Here is a 26,090-nt window from a genome sequence, read left to right on the forward strand (position 1 = left end):
ACAATTGAAATCATTAACTAAACAAAATTGTACACATTAGAACTGAACTTAACATACGCAGGTTTACGCCAGTATAATAACAGTTGCGGCTGATTACAAAAGTGGTCATTATAGAACACGGTACAACCGAAATATTCCTTAAATATAAAAACAATAAACTGAAATACGTACTTGACAGTGTAGCTTTCAGCTTACGAAACAATCGACAGTTGATTGGGACAGTTATTGAAATTAAGTTAATGTTATTAAATCTAAATATATGAAAATACAATTAAAACCTTGGAACTACAAATCTCCAGACAACGAAAACCTTGCACCACAAATCCCACAGTCGTGAGAAGGTCGAATCAAGGTACTGAAGCAGCGCGCGCAGCAAACGCGCACGGGGTATTATGATGTCACAATCACTAAAATCTGTGAACGTATGTACCACCAGCGCCTCCAGTGGTAAACAACAAAAAATATAATGAAGCGAAAGAGGCAGTTTCATCCCGGCCCTTAGAAATTGAGAATTTGCCATCCACAAATTTGAAATTTCTACACACTCAAAAACAAAATCACAAAATTTAAAAACGAAATTGATCTCACATACACACAATTCAACTAGAGTCAAACGAAATAGGTTTTGCACACAACTCAATCAGAGTCACTTGCACACAGAAGAATTAATTTCGTAATGGGTCTATCTAAGATTGAATGGTTGGTTTGCACCGTAGCAGAACGTACACGGCCTTTGTTGTCGGGAAACGTTCCAATGATTCTACCCAACAGCCATGCATTTCTTGGCAAATTTTCATCCATCACAAGTACAACATCATTCTTAGCTAAATTCCTTTGAACTTTGTTCCATTTTTGTCTTGTTTGAAGCAGAGGAAGGTATTCTCGTCTCCATCTTTTCCAAAACACATCAGCTAAGTATTGTACTTGTTTCCATCTCTTACGAACATACAAGTCTTTAGCATCAAATACTCCTGGAGGAAGTATCGGTTCTTCTTTCAACAACAACAAATTGTTCGGGCTCAAAGGTGTCAAATCTTTTGGATCATTGGATACAGTTGTTATTGGCCTTCCATTCACTATGGATTCACATTCACACATAAGTGTAATTAAGCTTTCATCAGTTAATTTTTGTTCTCTGCAAATAGCGTTGAAAATTTTTCTAATTGTTCTGATTTGTCTCTCAAAAACTCCACCATGGTGAGAAGCCGCTGGAGTTTGAAACAGCCACTTGATGTTCTTTTGCAGCAAAAACCTATGTATTTGATTCTGATTCCAAGTCTTGATAGAATTTCTCAATTCTTGTTCTCCAGAGACAAAATTTGTTCCATTATCTGATCTTATTTCAACTACTTGTCCTCTTCTTGAAATGAATCTTCTAAGAGACATTATAAAGGCACTTGTATCTAGGCTATGTGCAATTTCAACATGCACTGCACGAGTCACTAGGCAAGTGAAAATAACACCATATCTTTTTACTTCGCTTCGTCCTTGACGAACAAGAAATGGACCGAAACAGTCAAGAGCGACAAAAGAGAAAGGTGGCTTGTCTGGTATTAATCGGTCTTCTGGGAGGTCGGCCATCAATTGAGATTCAGGTGCCCGCTGTCTCTTGCGACAAGATATACAGTTGTTGAGAATCTTTCGTGTCATTGCATTTGCTTTTATAATCCAGAACTTTTGATGTAATTCAGCAATTACATATTCTCTTCCACTATGGCATGTAACTTGATGAATATGTTCAATAATCAAATTAGCAATAGAACTCTTGTTTGGAATTATTATAGGATGTTTTGCGTCATATTGAAGACTCGATGCTCCAATTCTTCCACCAACACGGAGAAGACCTTCTTTCATAATAGGCTGTAATTTACACAATGGACTTGATTTAGGCAATTGTTCACCTTTGGCCAATACATTAATTTCCTTTGAATAATATTTGAATTGTTCATTTTTGATTATTTTGAATTCTGCCAAGTGCACCTCCTCAACAGATAAAAATCTAATATTTCCACTCCCCAAATTGCAAGAAACATCCTCTCTGACTTTGGAAAGCAGTGCACGCTTGTAACGTAAAACCCATGCTACAATCTTCTTCATTTTGAACCAATTTGAATATTTAGTAGTAACTTGGTCTAATACAGTAGGTATATCTGTATTTAGAGCAAAACACATCTGTGAATGTGTACTCTGCTTTTTAAATTCCAAATCTTTATTATCTATTGAATGCAGAAAATCTGGTTGTTTAGGCCATTCTTCCTGGTTCTTCCATAAAAAATCTGGTCCAAATTTCCATTGTGGGTAGTTCAAAAATTCATCAGCAGACATGCCCCTAGAAGCAACATCTGCAGGGTTTAATTTGGAAGGCACATAGTACCATTGATTCACATCAGAAACTTCTTTGATAACATTCACCCTGTTTGCAACAAAAGTTTTTAGAACTTTATCAGTATTTGCCAAATATCGTAATACGGTGGTGCTATCCGTCCAAAATATAGATGCATCAATTGGGAGCTTGAGTTCTTTACGGAAGAATTTTTCATTTCGAGCAGATATTGTTGCTGCACATAACTCTAACCTGGGAATCGTTGAGCCTTTGAGAGGTACTAATCGACTTTTACCACACAGTATTGAGCAATGAATTTGTCCAGACGAATTTTTTAAACGTATATATGAAACAGCACCATAAGACTTTTCGGATGCATCAGAAAAGTGATGAATTTGTATTTCTGTGGTTTTTCCAAAATCAGGCGGTAAAAAACATCTTGGAATATTAAAATCTTCTAACTTGGATAATTCTGATATCCACTTTAGCCATTCCTGTTCACACTCTGGAGGAATTGAATCGTCCCATCCCAGCTTCTTCCTGCACAATCCTTGCATAAGGACCTTCATAGGTTGAATGACCGGCTGGCCAATGCCAAGAGGGTCAAATATTGAGTTCACAACACCCAGCATACCCCGTCTGGTAGCTGGTCGTTCAGTGTATTTAGTACTGAAACTTATTGTATCTTCATTTGCGTTCCATATCATGCCAAGAGCTCGCTCAACAGGCAATTCATCTATAGAGATATCCAAACGCTTTGCTTCCTTCGATCGGTGAGCTTCTGGAATTGAGGCCAATACTTCACGGTCATTGCTCACCCATTTCGTCACTTCAAAACCACCTTTAGCAGCAATTTCAGTAACACTCTTTATATGTTGGAGGGCACTAGCAGCATCCGGCTTAGAATCACAAAAGTCATCAACATAAAATGAATCATTAATTGCATCAATCACACTTTGTTCAAAATCATTTTTGTTATCTATTGCAGTTTGTCTCAAAGCGAAGTTGCAACAACTTGGAGAGCACACAGTTCCAAAGAGAAAAACCGACATTCTATAAATTTTCATGGGTAAAGTGATGTCACCATTTTCCCACCAGAAGAAACGGAGGAAATTTCTATCACATTCTTTCACCTTTACCTGATGAAACATGGACCGTATATCCCCTTGAACAGCTACAATATTTTTGCGAAAGCGTGACAAGACTCCAACTAAATTATTTGTTAAATCCGGCCCCTGTAACAGGATGTCATTAAATGAAATTCCTTCTGATTTTGCTGAGCAATCAAATACAACCCTTAACGTTTTCTTCTCTGGATGACGAACTCCGTGATGGCTGAGGTACCAAGTCCTTCCTTCTTCTTCATTGGCATCCAGAACTTCTTCAGCATAACCCATTGTGATCATATTTGCAACAAAATCCTTGTATTCTGCATAAAATTCCGGTTCCTTGTGAAGACGACGCTTTAATGATTCTGCTCGCTGCAAAACTTGATATTTATTTGAGTGCAACTTAACATCAGGATTCTTCAATGGTAAACCTATTTCGTAATGTCCATCAGTTCTGAGCTTAATTGACTTACTAACTTTGTCAAGAAAAACTTGTTGAATTGGTGAAACTTCATCTTTTTCATTAATTGCAGAATCAACAACATCTGCACACATTTGGCACAAAGGATTTAGTTGAGATTTGGTGAAATATGTAGAATTTTTGGTTTTTCCATTTTTCGCAGGGCAGTTAACCATCCATCCAGCAATTGTCTTCGATGCAAAATAATTGTTTGGGCCATAAATCACTTCCAATGGTTTATGCAAACCAAGATTATCTTTGCCAATCAAGAGCTCCACATCACATTCTACTTTGGGTATCACAATACCATTAAATTCTTTAAATTGATCAAGATCACTTTGTGTAGGGATATCTGTTTGATCAACACCAATTTGATCGTTTGAAAACAAGGGATTTAACCTTACATATGTTGACTCCTCGAAATCTGCTAATTCGAGGTTCTTTATAACAGTGCATTGCTTGTGTTCCACAGTATTATTTATCGTACGAATGTTCAGATTTGTAACTGGTCCATTGACGTTTAATTTATTCATCAGCGAATTGCTTATAAAAGAGCAAGTCGATCCATTGTCAAAGAATGCATTGGTTATAACAGCATTTCTTCTACCAGCTATGCGTACCTTAACAGATACAACATTGAGCAAAACCTTTTGTTCGTCAGAGGCATTTAGGAATGCATTAAATTTGGTTTCAGACATCTGTGTCCTATAATCATTATGTGTTTGTGTAGTACTTTCATGACTACTTGATGTAGGGACTTTTATTGGTTCCTTATCCGGAGGATGAAGAAGTGTTGTGTGTTTTCTTCTGCAGTTTGCATTTTTGCAAGGGTTGTTTCGTTTACATTCCCTGACCCAATGCCCAGATAATAAACATGAAAAACACAACTTTTGCTTTTTTACAAACTCCAATCTCTTATCATACGTCATGCCTCGAAATTCATCGCATTGATTTAAGTAATGATCTCCATCACATTTTACACATCTGCGTACAGGTCTATTATTATGAACTGTAGTTGCAAATGAGGATTTGTATGGCCTCGAGCCTCTTGTGGAAATAATTTGTTTTGATGTATTAAATTCGATAGAGGGAACATTGCATACTTCTCTAGTTTTCTTACGGACGTAATCAGCAAGATCCTCTATTGTTAGGTCCTTTTTCTTTATTTGTAGTACATTGTCCATCTTTGATAACCACCCAGATCTCCATTCAGGCGGCATTCTTAAAGCTATTTTTTCTATGGTCATAAGGGCAACATTTTTGTATTCAACCCCTATCAACGTATTTTTGCATGACATGATTTCTGCTGAATACACAGTTAATGATTCTTTGTTACTCAAATTCAGTCGAGGACCATTTGCTATGGAATTAATGCAGGATTCGCCAATTTGAAATTTCTGACCATAAGTTTCTTCAAGTAATCGGATAGCTTCATCATAGCTATCTGTTCTGTGCTGGCATCCCTTAACCAAAGCACGAGCAGGGCCTTTTGTATATTGAAGAAGATAAACTAGTTTGTGCTTTGGATTTTGTAATCTGCTACCAATTACGGTTTCAAAAATATCAATGAAATCCCTATATTCACCTGCATTACCACAAAATACAGGGGGTTCAGATGGTGGCAAACCTAAAGTTTGAGGCACATATATAACTTGAGGGTTAGCTGCTTGTTGATTCGAAATATTGTCATTCTGTGCATTTGCATTACTTGGTTGACTGCCCACAATAGGCTTTCGAATTGAGCCAATATTCACTGAGTGCATTGCCTCTGCATTTTCAATTCTGCCAGGATTATCTATTAGTGTTGGTAATGTAGGGTTCATATTAACAGCCGAACTAGTCGTATGCAATGGAATAGTATTGAATGAAGTTGGAAATTTCGTTAATATTTCACTGTGGTTCGTTCCAGCCCCAGTGTAAATTGCATTGCTCTGCAATTGTCTGTTATCACCCACACATGACATTGGAATTTCACAACACCTTAAACTTGGCTTAGATACACATGATGCAGGTACACAGGAAGTCAAACCAGAATTCACCACACTACAAGAGCTCACAAACAAATTTTCAGATGTTAACGGTATTTGGGCCATGTCACACACAGATTCAACAACAGTCACACATGCACTCGGGACCATTTGTGGACGGCAAACCCCAAAATCAGAGGAGGAATAAGAAACTGACTCACCATGCTCTGCGGTGTTCACACGTTCACTTGGTCGACCCTCACAATGCACATCACAACTTCTAGAGACAGGTAATTGATTAGGTGTTGAAAATGGTGTACTTAAAGCTGGTATTATTGGACTGGTCACATTTAATATTTTTGTTTGTTTCATAGAGGAATTTGATGGCTGCTGACTGATTTCGACACTAGCAGCAACAGGGGGCGTATTTATAAGAACGCCTCTTTCTGCTAAAGTTTCATTTAAATTAGTGTCCAGTTCCAATTGTTCACGTTGATTTTTGTCTTCAATTTCTTGTAGGTTCATCTGCTTCCTCTTGTTGAACTGCTCCATCTCGATGTTTCTTCGTTGTAGCATTTGTTGGCGACGATGTTGAAAAGCTTCCAGTTCGGCCTTTCCCTTACGCTCTTCAGCTTGCTGTTTTTGTAGAATCTGTTGCCACTCATTGTCTAAATTTAGGTTTTCAACTTGATTGTTATTTTCCCAAATTTGTTTCTCACTTTCTAGGCGATTTTGCAATTGTTGTTTCTCCAATTCTGTGCGCCTTTGTTGATTCAGCTTTCTTGTTTCGAATATATTCTCAATTTGTGAATCACTCAAATTGGACATTCTTGTTGAGCATGAAGATCGCGACCGAATTGTACCACTGCGTGATGTTATCAAACTTCGCATTACTGATCTATGTTGCTGACTATTTATTTTTGAAGCCTTGCTTTTATTTGTCTTTATCTTCGACCTTGTTGTCATAGCATGCGCATTTGTTGATCCTTCTTCAGCAAGGCCAGATGCTACAGATGCTCCTTGGTTGTTCTTTTCTGAACTTGGTTGGAAATCTGACTCTACATCAGGACCTCTTAGGAACAGATCTTTGATTGACGCACTATGACAATCTTTAGAAGTTGATTGACTTTCATTAGGCAAAACAGGAATTATACCTTGTGTTGGAATAGTCAGCAAAGCAATTACATTATTTTCAGTTGCTTCAGAAAATCCAGTAACCGACATATTTTCTAACATATCATTGTCTCTGTTCACTAGTTCATCAGCGGCAGCTGGTTCATTGATGTTGTCATTTGATTCGGCCATATTTTCAAAAACTTTGTTGCAGTATTGCAAATGTCAAAAAACTAATGTAGACGCCAAATTTGGAGTGCCTTTAGCGCCCACACCAGGTGTATTTCTTAGATGGTCGATCTGTTTTAGTAAACTGATTTTGTCACTCCAATGCAAAAAGACGCGTACAACAGTACAAGTTGATGTCGTTTATTGTCAGGAAAGTACAGGTGTATGAAGATACGTCGGTACGATGTTATAGGTATGATAATACAACAGTACGTGATTACGACAATACGTGGATACGAGAGTACGTCAGTACGAGAGTACATCAATACGTGTACGGGAAGTACGGTTTTCTAAATAAAACAAACAATAATTACAACAAATAATGTGCCGGCAAGAAATAACTCAATTGACAATTGAAATCATTAACTAAACAAAATTGTACACATTAGAACTGAACTTAACATACGCAGGTTTACGCCAGTATAATAACAGTTGCGGCTGATTACAAAAGTGGTCATTATAGAACACGGTACAACCGAAATATTCCTTAAATATAAAAACAATAAACTGAAATACGTACTTGACAGTGTAGCTTTCAGCTTACGAAACAATCGACAGTTGATTGGGACAGTTATTGAAATTAAGTTAATGTTATTAAATCTAAATATATGAAAATACAATTAAAACCTTGGAACTACAAATCTCCAGACAACGAAAACCTTGCACCACAAATCCCACAGTCGTGAGAAGGTCGAATCAAGGTACTGAAGCAGCGCGCGCAGCAAACGCGCACGGGGTATTATGATGTCACAATCACTAAAATCTGTGAACGTATGTACCACCAGCGCCTCCAGTGGTAAACAACAAAAAATATAATGAAGCGAAAGAGGCAGTTTCAATTAGTATAACGTTTGAATTGTCATTTACAAAAGTGAAGGGTAACTTTATCCCATTTGGTTGATGAAGAGTTTGTTTTGCAGTCAAGATTTTCAGTATGATTCAACTTAAATATACATAATCCACATTATAAATTGCTAGAAAAGGAGGATATGCTTGATAATATGTTCTATAATTTTTTTATTTAGTCATACTTCAAATTTTCAATTAATCTATGATAGTCGATTGCACATATGGATGTTGTACCGGTTGGGGGTAAGATCGATATACTTTCAGTTACTGCAAAATACGTATATTTGTTTGTCATATTTTGAAGATTCCCTATTAGCAACTATTCAAGAAAGCTATATATAAACAAAATTCAAACGCAAGTGCGCAAATCAAAGCAAAATGCATGATGTAAGCAAAGTCATGCTTAGCTGGTTTTTAAGAGTCTACCTAATTTTAGAAAAGCCTCGTCATAATTTTTTTTAGAGTATGGCTAAGTTCGTTGACGAAGTGTGGAAGTCTTCCGACACTTAAAGGAATTCCAAAACTGTTGATTAAAATATGAGAGATGACTTGTAACAGGTGTAAACAGTAGATGTAATAAAATGATATATGGCATGATATGAAAATTAGACGACATAAATTTTAATTTGATTAGTCTGTCGTCAATTTACAGCCAATGGACAAACAATAGTTTTGACGTTAGAGAGAAAAAAAGCATCAAAGTCGTTGTTGTCAATAGTACATTCATGCTATGAACGACCAACTATTGTGGACATTACGACATGACAAATTGCAAGTATAAAGCCATGCACCTCGAGCTGAAAATTTTTATCTATTATGACGGGCTAACAAAATGTAGGTAGAGGCTTACCACTGAATGACACATCGTATTTTAGCCTTTTATTACTCTTGATACAAGTCATTTCTCATATTTCCATCAATAGCAGTTTTGCTAAGCGCAATAACATTGCCAATGGACACACAGTAGCCTACTCAAAAGAGAATTTCATAGTTGTCACCAGCACATTCGGTACTCCCGTAGTATGTATACCAGGTTAGGGTTCGGTTATAATTTTATTCCGAATTTCCTATTATAGTTCTATAACGAGTTCGAGGACTGTCTGTGTTTGCCAAGTGAATACCCCCTTGCCCATAGGTTTCAGTCTCTTTCAACTTGATGTAAAATAGTCTCCAAAATGTCGTGTCCCACTTATCCGGGACATAATAGAAAACAACCTACTGTACCACTAGCGGCTAAATCTGTATGTATCATTATACTTAACTTGTAGAAACTTGCTTTTGGATGATCCGTTTATTTGTATCACTTCAGTACATCTACATTACGTTAGTACAAGTTTGGAAGTTTCCATGAGCGTAAGAATGCTTTTCTAAATTGAACAAAGTGTAGGGTGATTAGAAAATAGCTTGCACCAAACGTTATTTAGTTTGTGGAGATTGAATATATCCGGGTATTCCGTATTTTAACCAGGATAGTTACCGATTTCACAAGATTTTTGGCGGTGAATTGACCAAAAACCAGCAAACAGTTCTCTTGCGAATAACTCAAAATTGACAAATTCGCAAGACCCCCAAAATACGAATTAAAACTAAAATTATTCGAGCAGCCTATTAAGTATTTTCATATCTTCAGAATGCGGTGGCATTTTAGAGTAGAGGTGCTTTTATTTTATCGTAAGTCGACGCAATTGCGAGATACGTTCAACACAGCTAGTATGGAAAGACATTCTAAAATGCTCGAATCGGCAATAAATTAAATATTTTGGTATTTTGGTATAACAAGTCGGCTTTTATGCATACGACATTACCCGTGTATGTACATCACTCAAATGATATCAAGTATATATATACGCAATATCAAGTATATGCGTATGACATTGACCCTACTCAGTAGTCAGTGACTACTGTATAGTGCAGGGGTGGACAACTTCTCTAGTCGGCGGGCCAGATGTGGGAAAATGAAGTTCTCGGGGGGCCGGATTATAACATGGATAGTATTTAATATCTTAATCACATATTTATTCGCTAATGCAAAAAAGAAAATTATAAATCCAGTTTAAAGTAAAGTTTAAACTACAAAAAATAGAGACCAAAAAACCCATAATGAATTTATCATAATATACTAAAAGTGTAATAATGTAATATCATATTGTACTGATGTATATACAGTTAGCGGGCCGGTCAAAATCTCGTAGCGGGCTGGACACGGCCCGCGGGCCGTATGTTGCCCACCCCTGGTATAGTATATGCATATTTCGTTGGCTCTGTTTGTACATGAGTTGGTCGTATATGCATATATTCGGTTGTGTATTCATATCACGTTTCCAACCACACTCTATGTTTATACAGCAGGTAGTGAAGAACATAGTATTCAGCAACTAGGAATTTCACATAACAAAGATAGTGGAGAACATAGTATCCAGCAACGAGGAATTTCACATAACCAAGAATGTGAGTGTGAAAATACTGTAGTCAATATCAGATTGATGAAATATTGCAATCAAAACCCGTTTATATATTAGAATACCGACACTGAAGCCTGATTAAAACAAAAAGTCGTGCAAGGTAAACTCCTTGATATCTTGCTCCTGAAACTCGTTTTTCGTTGAAAAAGACTTGAACGAGTGAATGAACTTGAGGAAAACAACGTGAACCTTAAATCATATACATAAATGACTTGAATACACACGCAAAATAACGAGGAACATTTTTTTAGACCAGTTCCAGGATGGCAACTACAAAGCAGCAAGAATAGGAAACTGCAACAAAATCATTGTGAGTTTTGTTTGTTGAAACAAATTAATCCTCTTTAAACTTATCTGAATTTAAGTTATTCATAATTGTGCCTAGAATAACTCGACAGTTTAATAAAATATTATCATCATATTTCTGGCTTTCAGATTATTACGTTGGTACAAGAGCTTCGCCGAATCCACCATCTACTCAACGACAGCAATCCAAGTCGAATAATGACAATGAATCAAAGTTATCCGAGGAAATATATTTACTGAAGAATCAGACATTGGGTCGAAATCGAAATTCACAAGTATTCAAGGGCCTACATAGGTAGTTATATATATATATATGGTGTCCATTGAGTCTTGAAATTTTTTCAAAAATGCAAAGGATTTATCGATACCGTGTATCTTTTCGTTAGCAATATTCATTGCCTTGCTCTGTCTTCCATTTGCTTTTCAATTTCCAAGAGAATGTACCACGACATGGTAAGGTTAGACACCTAATGCATTTACAATGTTTCACTTTATTTTGATTTTGAATTTAAAGGTTTCAACTCTGAGCTCTCAACCTTTTTTATTTCATTATATCCAATTTGTATTTTTGTGCAGATCTCCAGTGATAGGAGAACAAGACATCGCCATCAAAATAATTGACTTGACTAATGATGAAAGAAGAAACAGGAGACTGCTGGAAGAGGCTCAGATATTAAATAAACTAACTCATCCAAATATAATCAAAATGATTAGATCGGGTATACATGAAGGTGATCGTGGGAAGTTTATTTACATTGCAATGGAACTTTGCCATGAACAGAACCTTCATGATTTTATCAAAGAGTTTGAAGAAAGACGAAAAGAATTGAAAATACAGGATTGTATGTCTCATAGTCGACAGATTTGTGAAGGCCTGCTTTACCTTCATGAGAAAAAAATTGTTCATGGAGATCTAAATCCGTACAATATTCTGTTTTCTCGGGACAGTTCACAGATAAAAATTGCAGATTTCGGATTAAGCAAAATTGACAATTCTTACACCAGCTCTATACCTCAATATGTTTTGAACGGGTGGAAACCTCACGATGGCAAATTTAGCAAATACTCAGATATATATTCTTTAGCATTGACGTTTTATTTCATGTGGTCTACAGGAAAACACGTATTTGGTTCAAATCCAGAATCTTGGGCACATTACATAAGCACTGGAGGAACTAAATATATGGATATGACCCACCTTCGCTCTCCAGAATTTGATGAAGGTAAAATTATTCTAGAAAAAATGCTGAGTGCTGATCCAAAAGACCGGCCATCAGCAAAGGAAATTCTTCGCCATGATTTCTTCAAAGGTAGGTAATGATGTTTACATATTGTTTTTATTTCCGAAAGCTAATACAACAAAATGCTTGAAATTATGAACATTGCAGGCAGTGTACGACGAGTCATGGTATACAAGTTAAATACAACATTCAATCTATATATAGTAATAATATAGTTTTTGAATTGGACATTGGACCTGAGAACACGTTTTGTTATTCATAATCTTTTACGTGATTTACAGCCGATTAGTAGAGCTACCAGTACATTGAAAGATGGCAGAACGTGAAACTATATATATAAGTATATATATAATAATAAAGTAAATATAAAGTAATATATAACATATATATAAGTTTAAAGTAAAGTCAATACAGTATACAGATGTAATTCCCCCATAAATTGCGGGGAGGTTCATTTTTGATATGGTTGATAAAGAATTATTACTGGCCATCACATATCCCACTGGCACCCAAAACCACGAGTCATCCTTTATTGCCAATCTGAAGTGGAGACATGAGGAAATTATAACCAATTAGTTAATATCTAACGGCCTGTCTAAACATGTTGTGTAACATGGTGTAAATATGTTTACAAGTATTTTTTCTCTTGACAAAGCCGATATCGAAAAAAAAATATATACGCACATTTTTCACTGGGGCTTCATTCCCAATAATTAACTATTCATTTTGCGCTTATTCGTAGATGATTTTGAAGATTACACTCCGGCTAGTCCAAGGAACTTGGTTGTTCAGGAACAACCAGTTTCGACTACAAAGACTGGTAAGACTATCCTTAATTGTTGGAAAGGAAGTATAGCTTTTATTAACATTCTGTTGTGAATATTTTTCATGTTTTGCTGAAAAATAATTGTATTCTTTCAACTACGTTGCGATGTGGACTTGCGTGCTCTGCATGAAGATGTTTTACCTAAACAGTGCAGCTCTTACTTTGTCTACTTTCCTGAAATAAAAGTCCCAACACTGAATAAAATTGTCGATATAAATTTTTAATAAATTCAATTCAGCATAGCATACTAGGGAATGTCTTCCACCTTCAACTATCGACATTTGTCGTCCAGTCTATTAGCCGATTCTTCCCCCACAATTCCATTCCTCAGTTATCTGGATTTTCATATTAATGGAATATTTTATCGTGATGATGTATGTAATATGTCTTTTTCAGTCATGATTCTGTTCGACTCTCAATCGCGGGAATTGAAAAGTTACGATCCAGAAACGAATAGTTTGAGAGCAATTACTGTAAGACATTTTGATACTAAAACAATAGCAAATAAGTCCATCACAAGTTTGCACGCCATTTCACTAACAAAGAAAAGTTAATAGCCCGGCTCTGATAACCTTTTTTATTTAATATGAAAATATACATATGAACTCCTATCTGATAGTGATAATATAATATAAATGTACATTTTGATAAGACAGTATGTACGTGCGACAACCTAACAAATAACATCAAGAGTCCCAAGGCTCTTCGAAATCGACTTGAGTCAAACATTTCTGGCGGCTAGTCATTTGATATCATGGCGAACCTCTCTGAATTGTAAACATTTTATATTGCTACCATAAACCTGAACCTTTTTATTTAATATGAAAATATAGACATCAAATTTCTGTCTAATAGTGTAAAATTATTCATGCCTTCAGAATTCAAATATTTATGATTCCAAATTGATGTGAAACTGTGAAAGCCAAACTGATGCAAAAAAGAGTTGACAAGGATTGACTTTCAATTTTTATTACCGCGTTTTGAAGTACAATCCATATATGTGAATGATTATTCGTCTAAAATTGCCGGATTATTAAATTTTAGTATCACTATATTTTTGAGTAGAAATTCAGAAAATAACTACTCAATTAAATAACCATATTGTTTTATTACAGCCTTGTACACCAGAGATGAACAGACGCCACTTATCAGCAGTTGCTATTGGACAATTTGTTTATGTTCTTCAGAATAAAATGGCGTGGAAATTAAATGTTGGTATTCGCCATTCAAAATGGACTAAAATTCAAAATCTGGATGAAAATCATGGAGAATTTCCCCCTGTAGCAGCATTCAATGGTAAGAAGTTAACTACCTTTTATTCGAACCACATCCATCTGAAAGCATATGAGGAGTGTATCTCACTAACAAGTATTACATTCACTCATAATGAATTACGCGTTACACATTATTATATGTCGTCAAGTGTTGAACAGATGAAGAGCCTGGATGGTTATCGATCATTCCACGAGAGATGCCGGTAGAGGTGACAAGCCCATCGATTTTTGGAGTACAATATGTAATGATGATGATTGATTGACAACCAGTTCATGTATGCCCGGTGCCTTAGGATGATTTCCTGACTGTCGTTAGCGGGCCCAAAATCACTTTGCTTCTTGATTCTTGATTATCAGATGATTGTTATTTGTTTTATTTTTGCACTAGATAATATAAGGATGTTGTTATCCATTTATAGTATCGCATTCTCGTTATAGGATTTATCCACGTTGCTGGCGGTGAAAGCGTCTCCCCACTTCGCACAGCATCGAAACAAACATGCAGCAAATACAACCACAGCACAGATTTGTGGGAAAAACTCCCTAAGATGAATTCCAAGAGAGCTCACCACGCATTTATAGCTTGTCAAGGTATAATGTTATCTCTTGTTGCATGGCAAGATACCTAATAAAAATGTGAAGATATTCAAAAACAAATTTGTTGATTGTTATTGAATTTAAATGTTTGCACACCGCTGTTCATATGGAAGATAACCTGATGGGATTCTCATCGTTTTTATATTCACCAGGAGCAGTAATAAATGCAAAGTGCCAAGTTAAATATTTTTACAAAGAAAGGGCGCATAAGTTTTAAACTTTAATTTATAATGAACTCACTTATTAACAATTTTAATTTCTCTAGGGTACCTATGGTGCATCGGTGGAAAAGACGGAACAAAAGTGCTTAAGAACTATGAGAGATTTGATCCAAATGATGGCACCAAAGGTAGCTGGGAGTTAAACAAATGTCCCATGGATTTGCATTACGCACCTGCTGCGGCAGCGCACAACGAAAAAATATACGTTTTAGGTATGCAGGGTTATAATTGTACCAGTGCTTGATCATTTGGATAGGGTTTGCAACGTCATATACATATGTAACCAAAAATATCATATACAGCCAACCAAATATACACTTACGGACAATTGCGTGCACATATACAACCAACTTGATATGCATATACCAGAGATGTTCATACACAGACAATTAATTTTATATACACGCATGAACGTGTGTTTGCTATCACAGCTTTGCATTATTTTAAATGGATATGTAGTCCTTCACAACCAACTCGACCAATTCCGATGCTGATTATCCCGGAATTTACGGTCGGTGTATTGAATTACCAATATGTCTCTCCAACTTGGTTGCAGGTGGATCTAATGGGAGAAACAGGGTTAAAATTGTTTATGAGTTTAACACAAACAGATGTCAATGGACGAAACTATCAACATTGCTACAAGTACCGAGGGCATGTTTTAGAGCATGTGTCATTAATTCTGTACTGTATGTCGTTGGAGGAAGTACGAGGTATGTAATATGTCGGAAATTCGTTTAGCAATTCACCAAGTCGAGCTGTAGTGCTCTGATTAATATGCTGTTTCTTTTAAGAAATATATACTTGACTTTAAAACGACAATACTAGAAAAGTGTTTCAGTTTGCTTAGCTTTTGTTTTATATTTGTGTTAAATTGCTTTCATTTGACTGTGGGAATATATGCTGGCGGCCAAATTTTGTTTTACAATTTTTCTAGTTCAAGTATGGAAAAATCCAAAATCATTGACACGGGAGCAACTACACCTTTTCAAAAGATCCAACACGAACTAATCGATAATATGCATATTAAAGGAGAGGGTACTGTCTGCATCACTTTTTCAACATAAAAATGTTGAATTACAGTTGGATTACCTACGCGATCAAGCAGAAGCAATATTTTGGGGATGTTTAAAACATTATCCTATGTTGTGATATTGTCAAAGAGCTAGGTTACAAGCGAAGGAATGAACAGAGCATGACATATAGTAAAAAAATGTTTTGAGATTTGAATACCTCTTTTTCCATTTTCTTGCATATTGTGTGCAAATATTACAAGAAAATGATATTTTGCACAGACAGCCATATATTCACACGTAGAATTATAAAACAATGGGACTCGCAAACAATTTTGCAACTTATAATACTCGAAATTCTGGCCGCAGGCCGTTTTAAATGATTTACTGTGAAAGGCAAAGTCGTAGCATCACTATATTCATGCCGTTGGTGGATTGTCATTGTGTTCATGAAACTTACATTTATATATTCTTATTCAACTTTTCTCTATAGTTTATCGTGTGGTTTTAAAATTAAATAGGCAGAAAAAATCGCAGTTGCTTTTTATTAGAACATAAGGTGGCTATGGATTAAGTTTCTTGAAATATGGAAAGACCGTGCATAGTCTATTCTATTTTTAGTAGGATATTATTCATTTTGATCGTGATTACTCCAAAAGCTATTCGGAAATAGTGTATCAATTGTGAATTCCCATTTGTATTAATTTATAAAACAGAGATTGCGAACTTTTTTAATAAATAGGTTACATTTGCGAACTATATTTTTATCACGACAAAAAGGATGTGGGTCACATAGGTTTATTTAATAAGTGTTGGCATACATGAGTAACTTTTGTTGTATCTTTATTGTAAATCTTATTATATCCTGGGTTATTATTTGTAGTTTTGAGCTTTACACACAATATGCCAAGAGTTCTGCTGAATTTTATATTTGAATTAGATTAAAAAATTCTAGGAAAGGGAAATAAAGCATACACGACAACAGACATTGCGAAATAACAAGTTCGAACGATTTTGATAATACAGGCAAAAAATATCCATATATATATATATATATATAATATGACCAATTCAGAACAAGACTCACGTCCATGACGGCGGCGTGCGACCCCAATCGTTTCCTAATCGTTTCCTGTCAATAAATTACAAATCGAGAGGGAAAAGTGAGGAAAAAGTCAAATGCAAACCAAAACCGTACCCATAAATGTTCTATATCCCAAAGTGATTGGTGTGCACACACATATAGAATATGGTCATACAGGCAAGTTGACATCGATTAAAAATGTTGCTAATTTTTAAGCGAGAACTTTGTGATATAACCAAGATCACTAGGCTTGTTGCGACAAAATATGCTACTTGGGGAATCAAGTATTTGTTGATATTCAATATCATTGACAGAAGGTCATCGACAGCAGTTGCGCTCATCGGTTGACTATACTAATACTTCATCAACGAAATGCATTCAAAGCGATTTTCAATATTTTATCAGGCATTATTTAGGTCGTTTATCGGGGAATCCGACGTACAAACATTGAATAGGCATTATAGAATTTAGCGTATCTGGGTAGCGTATTCGCGATGCTAATGGAAAGAAAAGCGTTTAAAATTATTTTTGCTTTTGCAAAGTTAAACGAATAGTTCACGATGAGGCCAGATTTCTATATATACATACTTATATGTATTTTTGGAGTTCCACCTTCGCAACAACAAGAATCGCCAAGGTCGTCTGGAAAGCTGGAATCTTGTAATGTCGTTTGCAATTGTGGAGTAGGAGATAAGTCTCCCGAAAACGGCGAAACCGATCGGGGAGAACCTGGGCCACCAGGAAAAAAAGGACCACCTGGAAATATTGGCCCACGAGGAGAAAAGGGCGATCAGGTAGGAAAGTTGATAACTGTTTGTATACCAATACAATATTGGTGCATTCAATGTTCATTTGAAATGATGGCGTTTCTATCAAGACTCTTGTCTTCAATTTATGTAGTTCGGCATTGAAGCCCTTGATACTATAGTATCAAATCTTAACACGAGTCTTTTAGTTGGGCCTATGAGCTTGATATTCACGATATATATAATTATATAACATACAAACAATCAAAAGTTTATGCTCAAAACCATATAAAAAATTAAAGGGACCAATTGGAATACCAGGCAATGACGGCACAGATGCCAACGAAAATAGAGTGAGAACTGATGTTTTAAATACCTTGGGTAAGTATTTTAATTTTTATATGATCATATTAAAAACTTGCTGAATCGGAATCAAAATATTTTAAATATTAATGGTATGTTATATTACATGATTTTTTGTTAATATATTCTACAGCATCAACAGTTATTTAATTTTTACCAAAAAACATTGTTTGCAAGCTTTCGGTTGGCTACTTACAGCTGTTATAATAGCCAAACCTGCACCTCTATCCAGGTGTTGGCTCGTGTTATTACTTTAGGAAATCTTCCACACAACAGATGTAAATAAACTATATTTGCGGTTAACAATCCGTAGCACTCGTACATTACCAGGAAATTTTATTTAAAATTTGTTGTAAAAACGAAGATGCCACTTGAAATTTTTTCAAATGCTCCAAAGGTCTGAAGTCATGCAAAGAACTGGAAAGAAATGGCATTCTGAAGACTGGATATTATCTTATGCGGGGTCCTTCAAACACACCTGTGTTCAACTACTGCGATTTTCGAATATATTCGGGTAAGGTATACGCATGATAGGAGGAATGAACTATTCTAATGTAATTGTATAAATCAAAAAGAATCGCAGTGCTTTAGTATCGACTACGTCTCGAACTAAAAAGCAAGCTTTTATTTTTCCTGAAATTTGATCCTTAAAATAATATTAAGGTTAATATCCACAATAAAAATAATTGTTGAAAAAAGTATATCCTGTAAATTTGAAGTGAATATTTTCATTACAACGTTGAGTTTAAGCCTAACTTTGTTCTGGCATTCATATATATATTATAAGTGAATTTGTCCATCGATTAAATAAGAAAACAACTAACTTAATTAGGATTTATTTCTGAAGGTGTGTGACATGCTTTTCAGATGTAACAAATTGTAACGATCTTTCCTCGCGGCATACCATCTTGAACTCGGGATTTTATAAGTTCGGAAGAGCTTCAGCAGATCAAAGCAATTTCAGATATTGTGAGCCGGTCTTCAGAGGTAGGAAATGGAATCAATGATGTAATTGTTGTGACTGAAATATATATTCTAATGTATATTTTGATATTAGTTTCATTTTTAGGGAAAGCAAGCAAATATGGCTGCAAGTCTATGTTTTCTTATCTTTTACAAAAAAATAAGAGCATTATTAGGCTGAAAATAGTTCAATCAATTTAAATTAGCACATTTGGTTTTTGGGGTTAATAAAGTTTAGGGTTAATCGAATAAATGAATTTGTGTAAAATTGAGAAACTCTAGCCTTCCTCAAATTTACACGAATTCATTTATTCAATCGTATTTAATTTTTTACCTTTTAAACGACAAATATTTGGGAAAAGAATTACCAAACAAGTACTAATTTTATGTAAAATATTTCACCGAATTTATTTTGCAGCAAGTTTTTAATAAAGCCTTAAAAATGAATAATAGTTCAAAATTGAATGCTGAGGTCCTCATCCTTTAGTCTACCTTGCCTAATGGTAGTAAATCCGGCCCCGACCACATAATTGAGATTTCATGGAAAATATCTTTAGTAATTCTACAAGAAGTTGATACAAAATGGAACGTGAAGATTTGCGTTTATGCATAATTTAAGTGAATGGGCGGTTCTTGGAAAGTGTTTACGAGCCTATATATATGTTTACTAAATGTATAAATTTGCTTTATTCTGTAGTAGCGCTGTCAAGGCTGTAACTCCGCTGGGAACTCGTGGGCGAGATGCCATGCCACAGAACTGCTATAGATAATTGAGCCAATGCTTAGCTAAGCGGTTCAACTTTAAAATCGTTAATTAATAACTGTTTTTTCTTCAATAAATTGGGGTGGCAGGGTGAGCAAAAAATTGCAATAATGATTGACTTGAATTTTATTTACAGATATATTGACCTGCCAGAAACTTCGTTCTACTCATGGAGTCCAGGATTCGGGATACTATTTGTTTGCTGTTGGAAATGGCGAAGGATTTCGTGTATTTTGCAACTTTACTTCTGATGGAGGTATATTTAATATCGTGTATAGTTTAAAAGTCGCTACCATTCTTTAATATACATTTGTGTTTCGTTATTTAATTTTTTCTCGAAATATCAACACCACATCAGTTTTATATCGAGCTGTATATGCCATTCAGCGTTACTCGGCCATTCGCTTGTTCTTGTCAATAATTCAGGTACGAATTCCCTATGTTGCAAAATTACACTTTCCAGTGCTGCGAGTCGATTGATTACTTCCTTGCGCTGTTTGTGATGACTTCGATGTGCAATTTTTCTGCATATTTCAATCTACTTGAAGCACGTTTGCAATTTTTAACATTTCAAATTGCAGTTTTGTACATTTTGCAAAACTAATTTGATTGGTTCGTTTGATTATTATTCAAGGAAATCATCAACAATTTTCATGTGAGTGATATCACCTTTTCCTCGCAAAGCGAGAAACTATTACTCTCACAAACTAACGTGTTTTTCATACCTAGACCTATGCTTCAAGTTCTATGACACAGACTAATCTGTTACAGACATTTTTCTTCGCAGTTTATAAAAATTACTACAAAGTGAAATGATGAGAGCCACTGGTCTACTGTATATTTAGTGGCCTCAAGATATTCTAGCAATTAGAAACCACAATGTTTAACATTTTATTGGGAAATTCCTTTATTACAGCTATGACGGAAATCAATCATGATTCCATGGCTGAGGTGTCTATTCCAGATTGTGAAGAACCGGGTTGCTATGCACGAAAGCCGATTTATAGTATTACTAGAGAGCAAATACACGAGGTCATGATGAATTCAGTCAATTGCGAGCAATATATCAAGGTCCTGTGGGTTTAAATATCTTTCTGCAATAACATTCTTAACAAGTATTTCGCGAAATAAAAAAGCAAAACATTTAAAACAAGAGACCATGATTAAATATATGGACACGAAAGCCAAAACGAAGTAATTCCTAATTTTGTACAGCACTGTCTGACCATTGAGATGTGAAAACGGGAACACGGCACAGTACGCAATTTTTAATTTGATGATGCCATCAAACAAAACTTCGAAATGAAAAGCGAATCTCATTCAACTCACAGATATTATATGTTAAAATAAATTAAAGTAATAGTCTTCTAGCGACAATAACAAGCTAGAACACTAAAAATTTTAAATTAATTGATCCCATAGTGAAAATGAAGTGATTTTTTCACAAAACATTAAAACAACATAATAACAACGGTCCATAGATCCACTTCGTTTCCAATAAAGTATTCAAGTATTTAAGCGTTTTAATACGGTTTTCCTCTATTAAGTTGCAATGCCAAGGAGTATTGATGAGTTGGCAAGGTGACCCAAGAGCTTGGTGGGTATCACGCGACGGAGTACAAATGGGATACTGGGGAGGAGCGACGTCTAGAAGGAAGGGATACTGTGCTTGTGGAGAAACAAGTAGGCTATGGATTTTATCACTTAGAATTTAGCATGGTAAAAACAACAAGTATGGTACTTCTGAAGTGCGCGTGCCAAGATGTCGCATAACCTGAACCCTAACCCGTCATCTTGGTGCGCATACTTCAGGAGGTATGAATAGCCTAATAACTTTTTTCGTGAACATTTTGGTTGGGGAAGTACAAAACTGCCAATTCATTTGTAGGTGAGTTTTACGAAAAAGGTCCGTACAAATATTTATCAAATATACCTGCAATATTATTGATTCTGAAAAGTTTTTAGTTCCGTGAAAATGCTCATTATATCTTATATTTCTAATTGGTGGCGAAATAAAAATAGTGAACATACAAGATATAGGCAACTCATACATTTCAAGAAACGAGTAGAGAAGTATGTCTCCAGTCACAGTAAATTGGCGACAAACTAAAAATATGTTCATTCTACAGATACATGCATCGATAAGTCGAAGAAATGCAACTGTGATAACAACTCTAACAATCTTGTGACGCAGGATGAAGGTTATATTACGGATAAAGCATCACTTCCCGTGAAAGAAATTAGAGTGGGTGATATGGGGGATGTCGAAGAACTCGCTTGGCATACCCTTGGACCTTTGGTGTGCACTGGCCAAGGTAAGCATCGAGAAAATATATGAGATATCTTATAAAATCAGGAATGAAAGAAAATTTGGAGTATGAATTACAACCCACTTGAATACGGTGTAACTTTTATTTGTCAATCCATTTTTACAACTATTTTTAGTTTAAATGTCTACACGTTTAGAAGAGCAAAAGAAAACTTTCGATGATATTTTGGTGTCCCACACACAATCAGTTCAGCAGACCAATGCCGACGGATAAAGTTATAACTATATTGGTTGAAAAAACCAACAAAATACGATTTAATTTTTTCTTCACAAATACGTTGTTGGACTTTAGCAAATATATATATATATATACGAATTTATAATAATCACTTGTCACAAATAAGGGGAGCGTAAAGTATCGTAATACGCAAAAGAAATGTGAAAAACGAATCCTATGGATGTTTACCCGAACCCTAACCCAGAAAAATTCTCCTTATATTTTACTATTGCAAATTATCTATGCGTTTTTGAGAATGTTTTAAGAAGTTGGGGCTCACAATCTGGTTTACATCTTTGAAAGGCAATGCTTACAGCCTTACACCATCACATGAATATATGTCTGAGCGACTTCACAATTTGCGATTGTTACGTCATTGTTAACTCATTGCTGATTAGTCACTGTTACGAAAATCGATGCCCGGGGAAACATTCATAGAGCCCACAGAAATTTTTTGAAATAAATTAAAGAATTAGCCTTCTTGCGACAACAATCTTTAACCACCAATTCGAAGCAATTGAACCAGTAATTAAAAAAAAACCATTTTTTTCACAAGAGGAAAAATAAAATGAATACTAACAACAACAATTTGACAAAATCGTCATATGTCTACTTTGGTTTACAATAAACTCTTTGACATAATACAAAGATTAGACGCCAGAATACGCAGTATAGGCACGAAAGTCAAAGTGACAAATGTGTCAGGGTATACCATGGCCCAAGCTCGTGACAACAAGCACATTAAGCCAACTCGCTGGTTTTAGTCTGTCGTCATGATTAGTCGTTAAAAAAACAATCAACACGTCGATTTTGGGAGAAATCTACTGATACAATACTGATATCCTGTCGTGAATAATTCCGGGCCATTTTCACATAGCCTGCGAGCCCTTGGCCCCGTTGACATTTACTCTAGTCTAAATAGTATATAATGACGTTTATACTTCACGATGTGAATGCATCATATACCAGAATGTTGTGACAAATCAGTTACAATGTAGATTTGATGCACAATTGAGAACAAAATATCTAATGTGAGTATTAGTATGCAATATAAATAATAAATAACCAATAACGTATTAAACTAAGAAAACAAGTCAATGCTTGAAAATTTGTGGGAATGACAAAATGCAAACGATTCCTTAAATTTTATTTTTGTTCACAATTGACGCATTGTTGATTGGCTATTCCAGTGATTCCCGAACTTTAAAAAAAAACTTCCATGACGGACCAGTTGCAATTTTTTTACATGATTCGCGGCCTTGTGCACTAAAATAAAACATTGAAAGATCACAGCAAAAAAATAAATGCGCCTTACGGTATATTGAAGAACATCTCTTCATCTGCGTTTCTCACAATAAACCCTAGCTTTACATATATATGATTCGTCGTATCTCAATTTCGAAAAGCATCTTGAAATTAATATTACAGAGTTGAAAACGTAAAAATATAGGCCGACTGTTACTGTATGTCAAAGGCTAAATTTGACAGATAAAAACTAAAACTTGATGCTTCTCTGGCTACGCTCTACTTACCTAACGCTATCTATCTTTCAATATAAATCGTAAAACAACATTTAGAAGTAGACTGTATGGTGACCATACGTCCTCTTTTGGAGAAATCGCCAGGCTGCTTTTTGTTAAAAATTTTACGTCCTCCGAGGACGCTCCAAAATAGTTAAAATGTCCTCCTTTTTCACGGGATCGAATATTTTAAATTCTCTTATGATATAATCAAAAGTTTTTGAAGTGTTAAACATTTTTTAAAGTAAATCGAGACTTGTAATCAGCAGTATACATATGACAACTATTGCATTGCGCTGTGATAGCATAATGGGTTACTTTAGGTTAATTTAATTTCAGAACTTCAATCCAATTCTGTAAACTCATGGCACATGAAATATAGACATAATATATATTGTAAAACCTGCCGCGCCAGAAACTTTTACAGCAAACTGATAAAGATACGCCGCATAATATTACTTCAGCATTCTTGCGCATAACGCCAACGTTGAGCGCATTTTCTCTTCAATGTAACCACAGTGGTTATTTAAAAAAACGCGAAAACTTTCTATTTGAGCCTATTGATAGTATTCTCACGTTAGCGTACAATTTTATCGAAATTTCTTGCAGCCAGTTTTACGATATTGCAAAAAATAACCCGGCAATGTTGACGAAGATTAAAGAAACTACCGTGTGGTCGTGACTTGACCTACAGACAAATAAAATGATTGTTCTGTAGATGTTTTTTCTAATAAAGACAAAAATGAATTATTTTATTGTCGCCGCTTCTCTATCGTCACTATTCCTAGAGAAATTAGTATGTATATAACGTATACCTCAGGCACATGTAAAATATGGTCCTACCAAACGATGTGTCCTCCTTTTAGGTTTGAAAATATGGTCATCCTGATAAACTGCCTACTGTAACTCCCTCTTATACAAACAAGCGTGCAAAAAGACAGCGTCAGCTACACCTCTGCTGTCAGTTAACTTTTAATGGCATCAAAGGTTTACAAGCCGAGTAGTTTAAAAAAAATATATACGTATCCATGTACACATTTAAGCGAAATGAGGATAAGATTTAATAGTAACATATAAGATAGTGATGTGATAAATACTTATACTTTGATTGTTTTCGCCTTACACACCGTATTGTTTACATCAATTAAATTATTGATTGATTAATATGTGGCTGATACAAATGATGAAAACAGTCCAATCATGCCCGTTTGACGATGACCGTACATTAGAACCCACGTACATTTGAACCCATGCGTATATCCGCGGTTTCAATCTTTATGCGGATGCTAAACCCATGGGTTAGGGTGAGTATGGGTTCAAATATCCGTAAAACAAAAAAAAATCCATAGGTGCAATTGTCATGGGTTCAAATGTACGTGGGTTCAAATGTAATGGAACCCCGTTTGACATAAACTGTTCTAAACTTAAACCCACCATGTTTACGGTGTGTTTTTGTTGCATAAGTTAGGAGCCAGGTCGATACACGTTTGTGTTTTTATTCGATTTTTTACTCATATTTTCAAACCTGATTAGAGGTTTTGCTGGTTTTCCCGATGTCGCAATCTTTTTTGTGTTCGTAGTTATGTTTTGCTAGAGAACTCGAAATAATAAACGTGCCCTATACTATACTTGCAATGATGTGTGGGTTCGCGTTAACGCGTTTTTTGGACTGGCGTGATAATCAGCGAACCCGTTCTTGTTTTTAGTTTGTTTTCGACGTTAAACAACTGCAGGCAGCAAATGTGTTATGTGCAGTGTGCAGTGTTACGTGCAGTGTTACACTGAGCAAATGTTTGTTTTACTGAGCAAGAATATTTTGAGGCTGAGAAGAGTCTTAAATGATTTACAAAATTTGTGAAATATTAGCAGAATGCGAACTATATACACATTTAACTAAAAAAAAAATGATTGTAATGCGACACCGACCAGCGCTGTAGACTCGACTGAAATAGCTCTTTCCAGATGATTAAAAAAAAATCAAGGTACGTGACGTAACAGACACGTGTGTGACATCACAATTAACAGTCGCAATAACACGTAAAACATTGAACGGGCATTCTAGCCAGACCACCGTTTCTCAAATCAGTGGACTGCTGGACCACACACACATTTACAA

At 35.5% G+C, this 26,090-nt stretch overlaps 3 protein-coding genes across 4 annotated transcripts; 2 read left to right on the plus strand and 1 right to left on the minus strand.

Moving 5' to 3' along the window:
• Positions 1 to 489: 489 nt before the first annotated feature.
• Positions 490 to 8,046, minus strand: LOC120331157 (uncharacterized). Its single transcript, XM_078109892.1, has 2 exons — positions 7,721 to 8,046; positions 490 to 7,490 (listed from the first exon to the last, which is right to left on the minus strand). Exon 2 carries the CDS (start codon positions 7,162 to 7,164, stop codon positions 637 to 639), a length of 6,528 nt encoding a protein of 2,175 aa, XP_077966018.1. The 5' UTR covers positions 7,165 to 7,490; positions 7,721 to 8,046; the 3' UTR covers positions 490 to 636.
• On the plus strand, positions 8,045 to 16,967 carry LOC144419825 (uncharacterized). Of its 2 annotated transcripts, none has more exons than XM_078109893.1 (13): positions 8,045 to 8,292; positions 10,396 to 10,497; positions 10,763 to 10,821; positions 10,947 to 10,974; positions 11,173 to 11,275; positions 11,394 to 12,127; positions 12,801 to 12,878; positions 13,281 to 13,357; positions 14,000 to 14,180; positions 14,597 to 14,749; positions 15,021 to 15,188; positions 15,533 to 15,689; positions 15,914 to 16,967. In XM_078109893.1, the coding sequence occupies exons 1-13, from the start codon at positions 8,271 to 8,273 to the stop codon at positions 16,041 to 16,043; spliced, it is 1,992 nt and encodes a 663-aa protein (XP_077966019.1). In that variant the 5' UTR covers positions 8,045 to 8,270; the 3' UTR covers positions 16,044 to 16,967. The 2 variants fall into 2 exon arrangements, with proteins under 2 accessions (XP_077966019.1, XP_077966020.1); XM_078109894.1 differs by having other exon boundaries at positions 10,399 to 10,497.
• A 617-nt stretch (positions 16,968 to 17,584) lies between these two features.
• Positions 17,585 to 22,549, plus strand: LOC120336503 (uncharacterized). The gene is made up of 9 exons (XM_078109783.1): positions 17,585 to 17,867; positions 18,122 to 18,200; positions 18,580 to 18,696; positions 19,050 to 19,169; positions 20,045 to 20,164; positions 20,825 to 20,979; positions 21,456 to 21,591; positions 22,038 to 22,223; positions 22,354 to 22,549. The coding sequence occupies exons 1-9, from the start codon at positions 17,634 to 17,636 to the stop codon at positions 22,356 to 22,358; spliced, it is 1,152 nt and encodes a 383-aa protein (XP_077965909.1). The 5' UTR covers positions 17,585 to 17,633; the 3' UTR covers positions 22,359 to 22,549.
• Positions 22,550 to 26,090: the final 3,541 nt, after the last annotated feature.

This window comes from Styela clava, chromosome 2, assembly GCF_964204865.1.
Source record: "Styela clava chromosome 2, kaStyClav1.hap1.2, whole genome shotgun sequence".
NCBI classification, from domain to species: Eukaryota; Metazoa; Chordata; class Ascidiacea; order Stolidobranchia; family Styelidae; genus Styela; species Styela clava.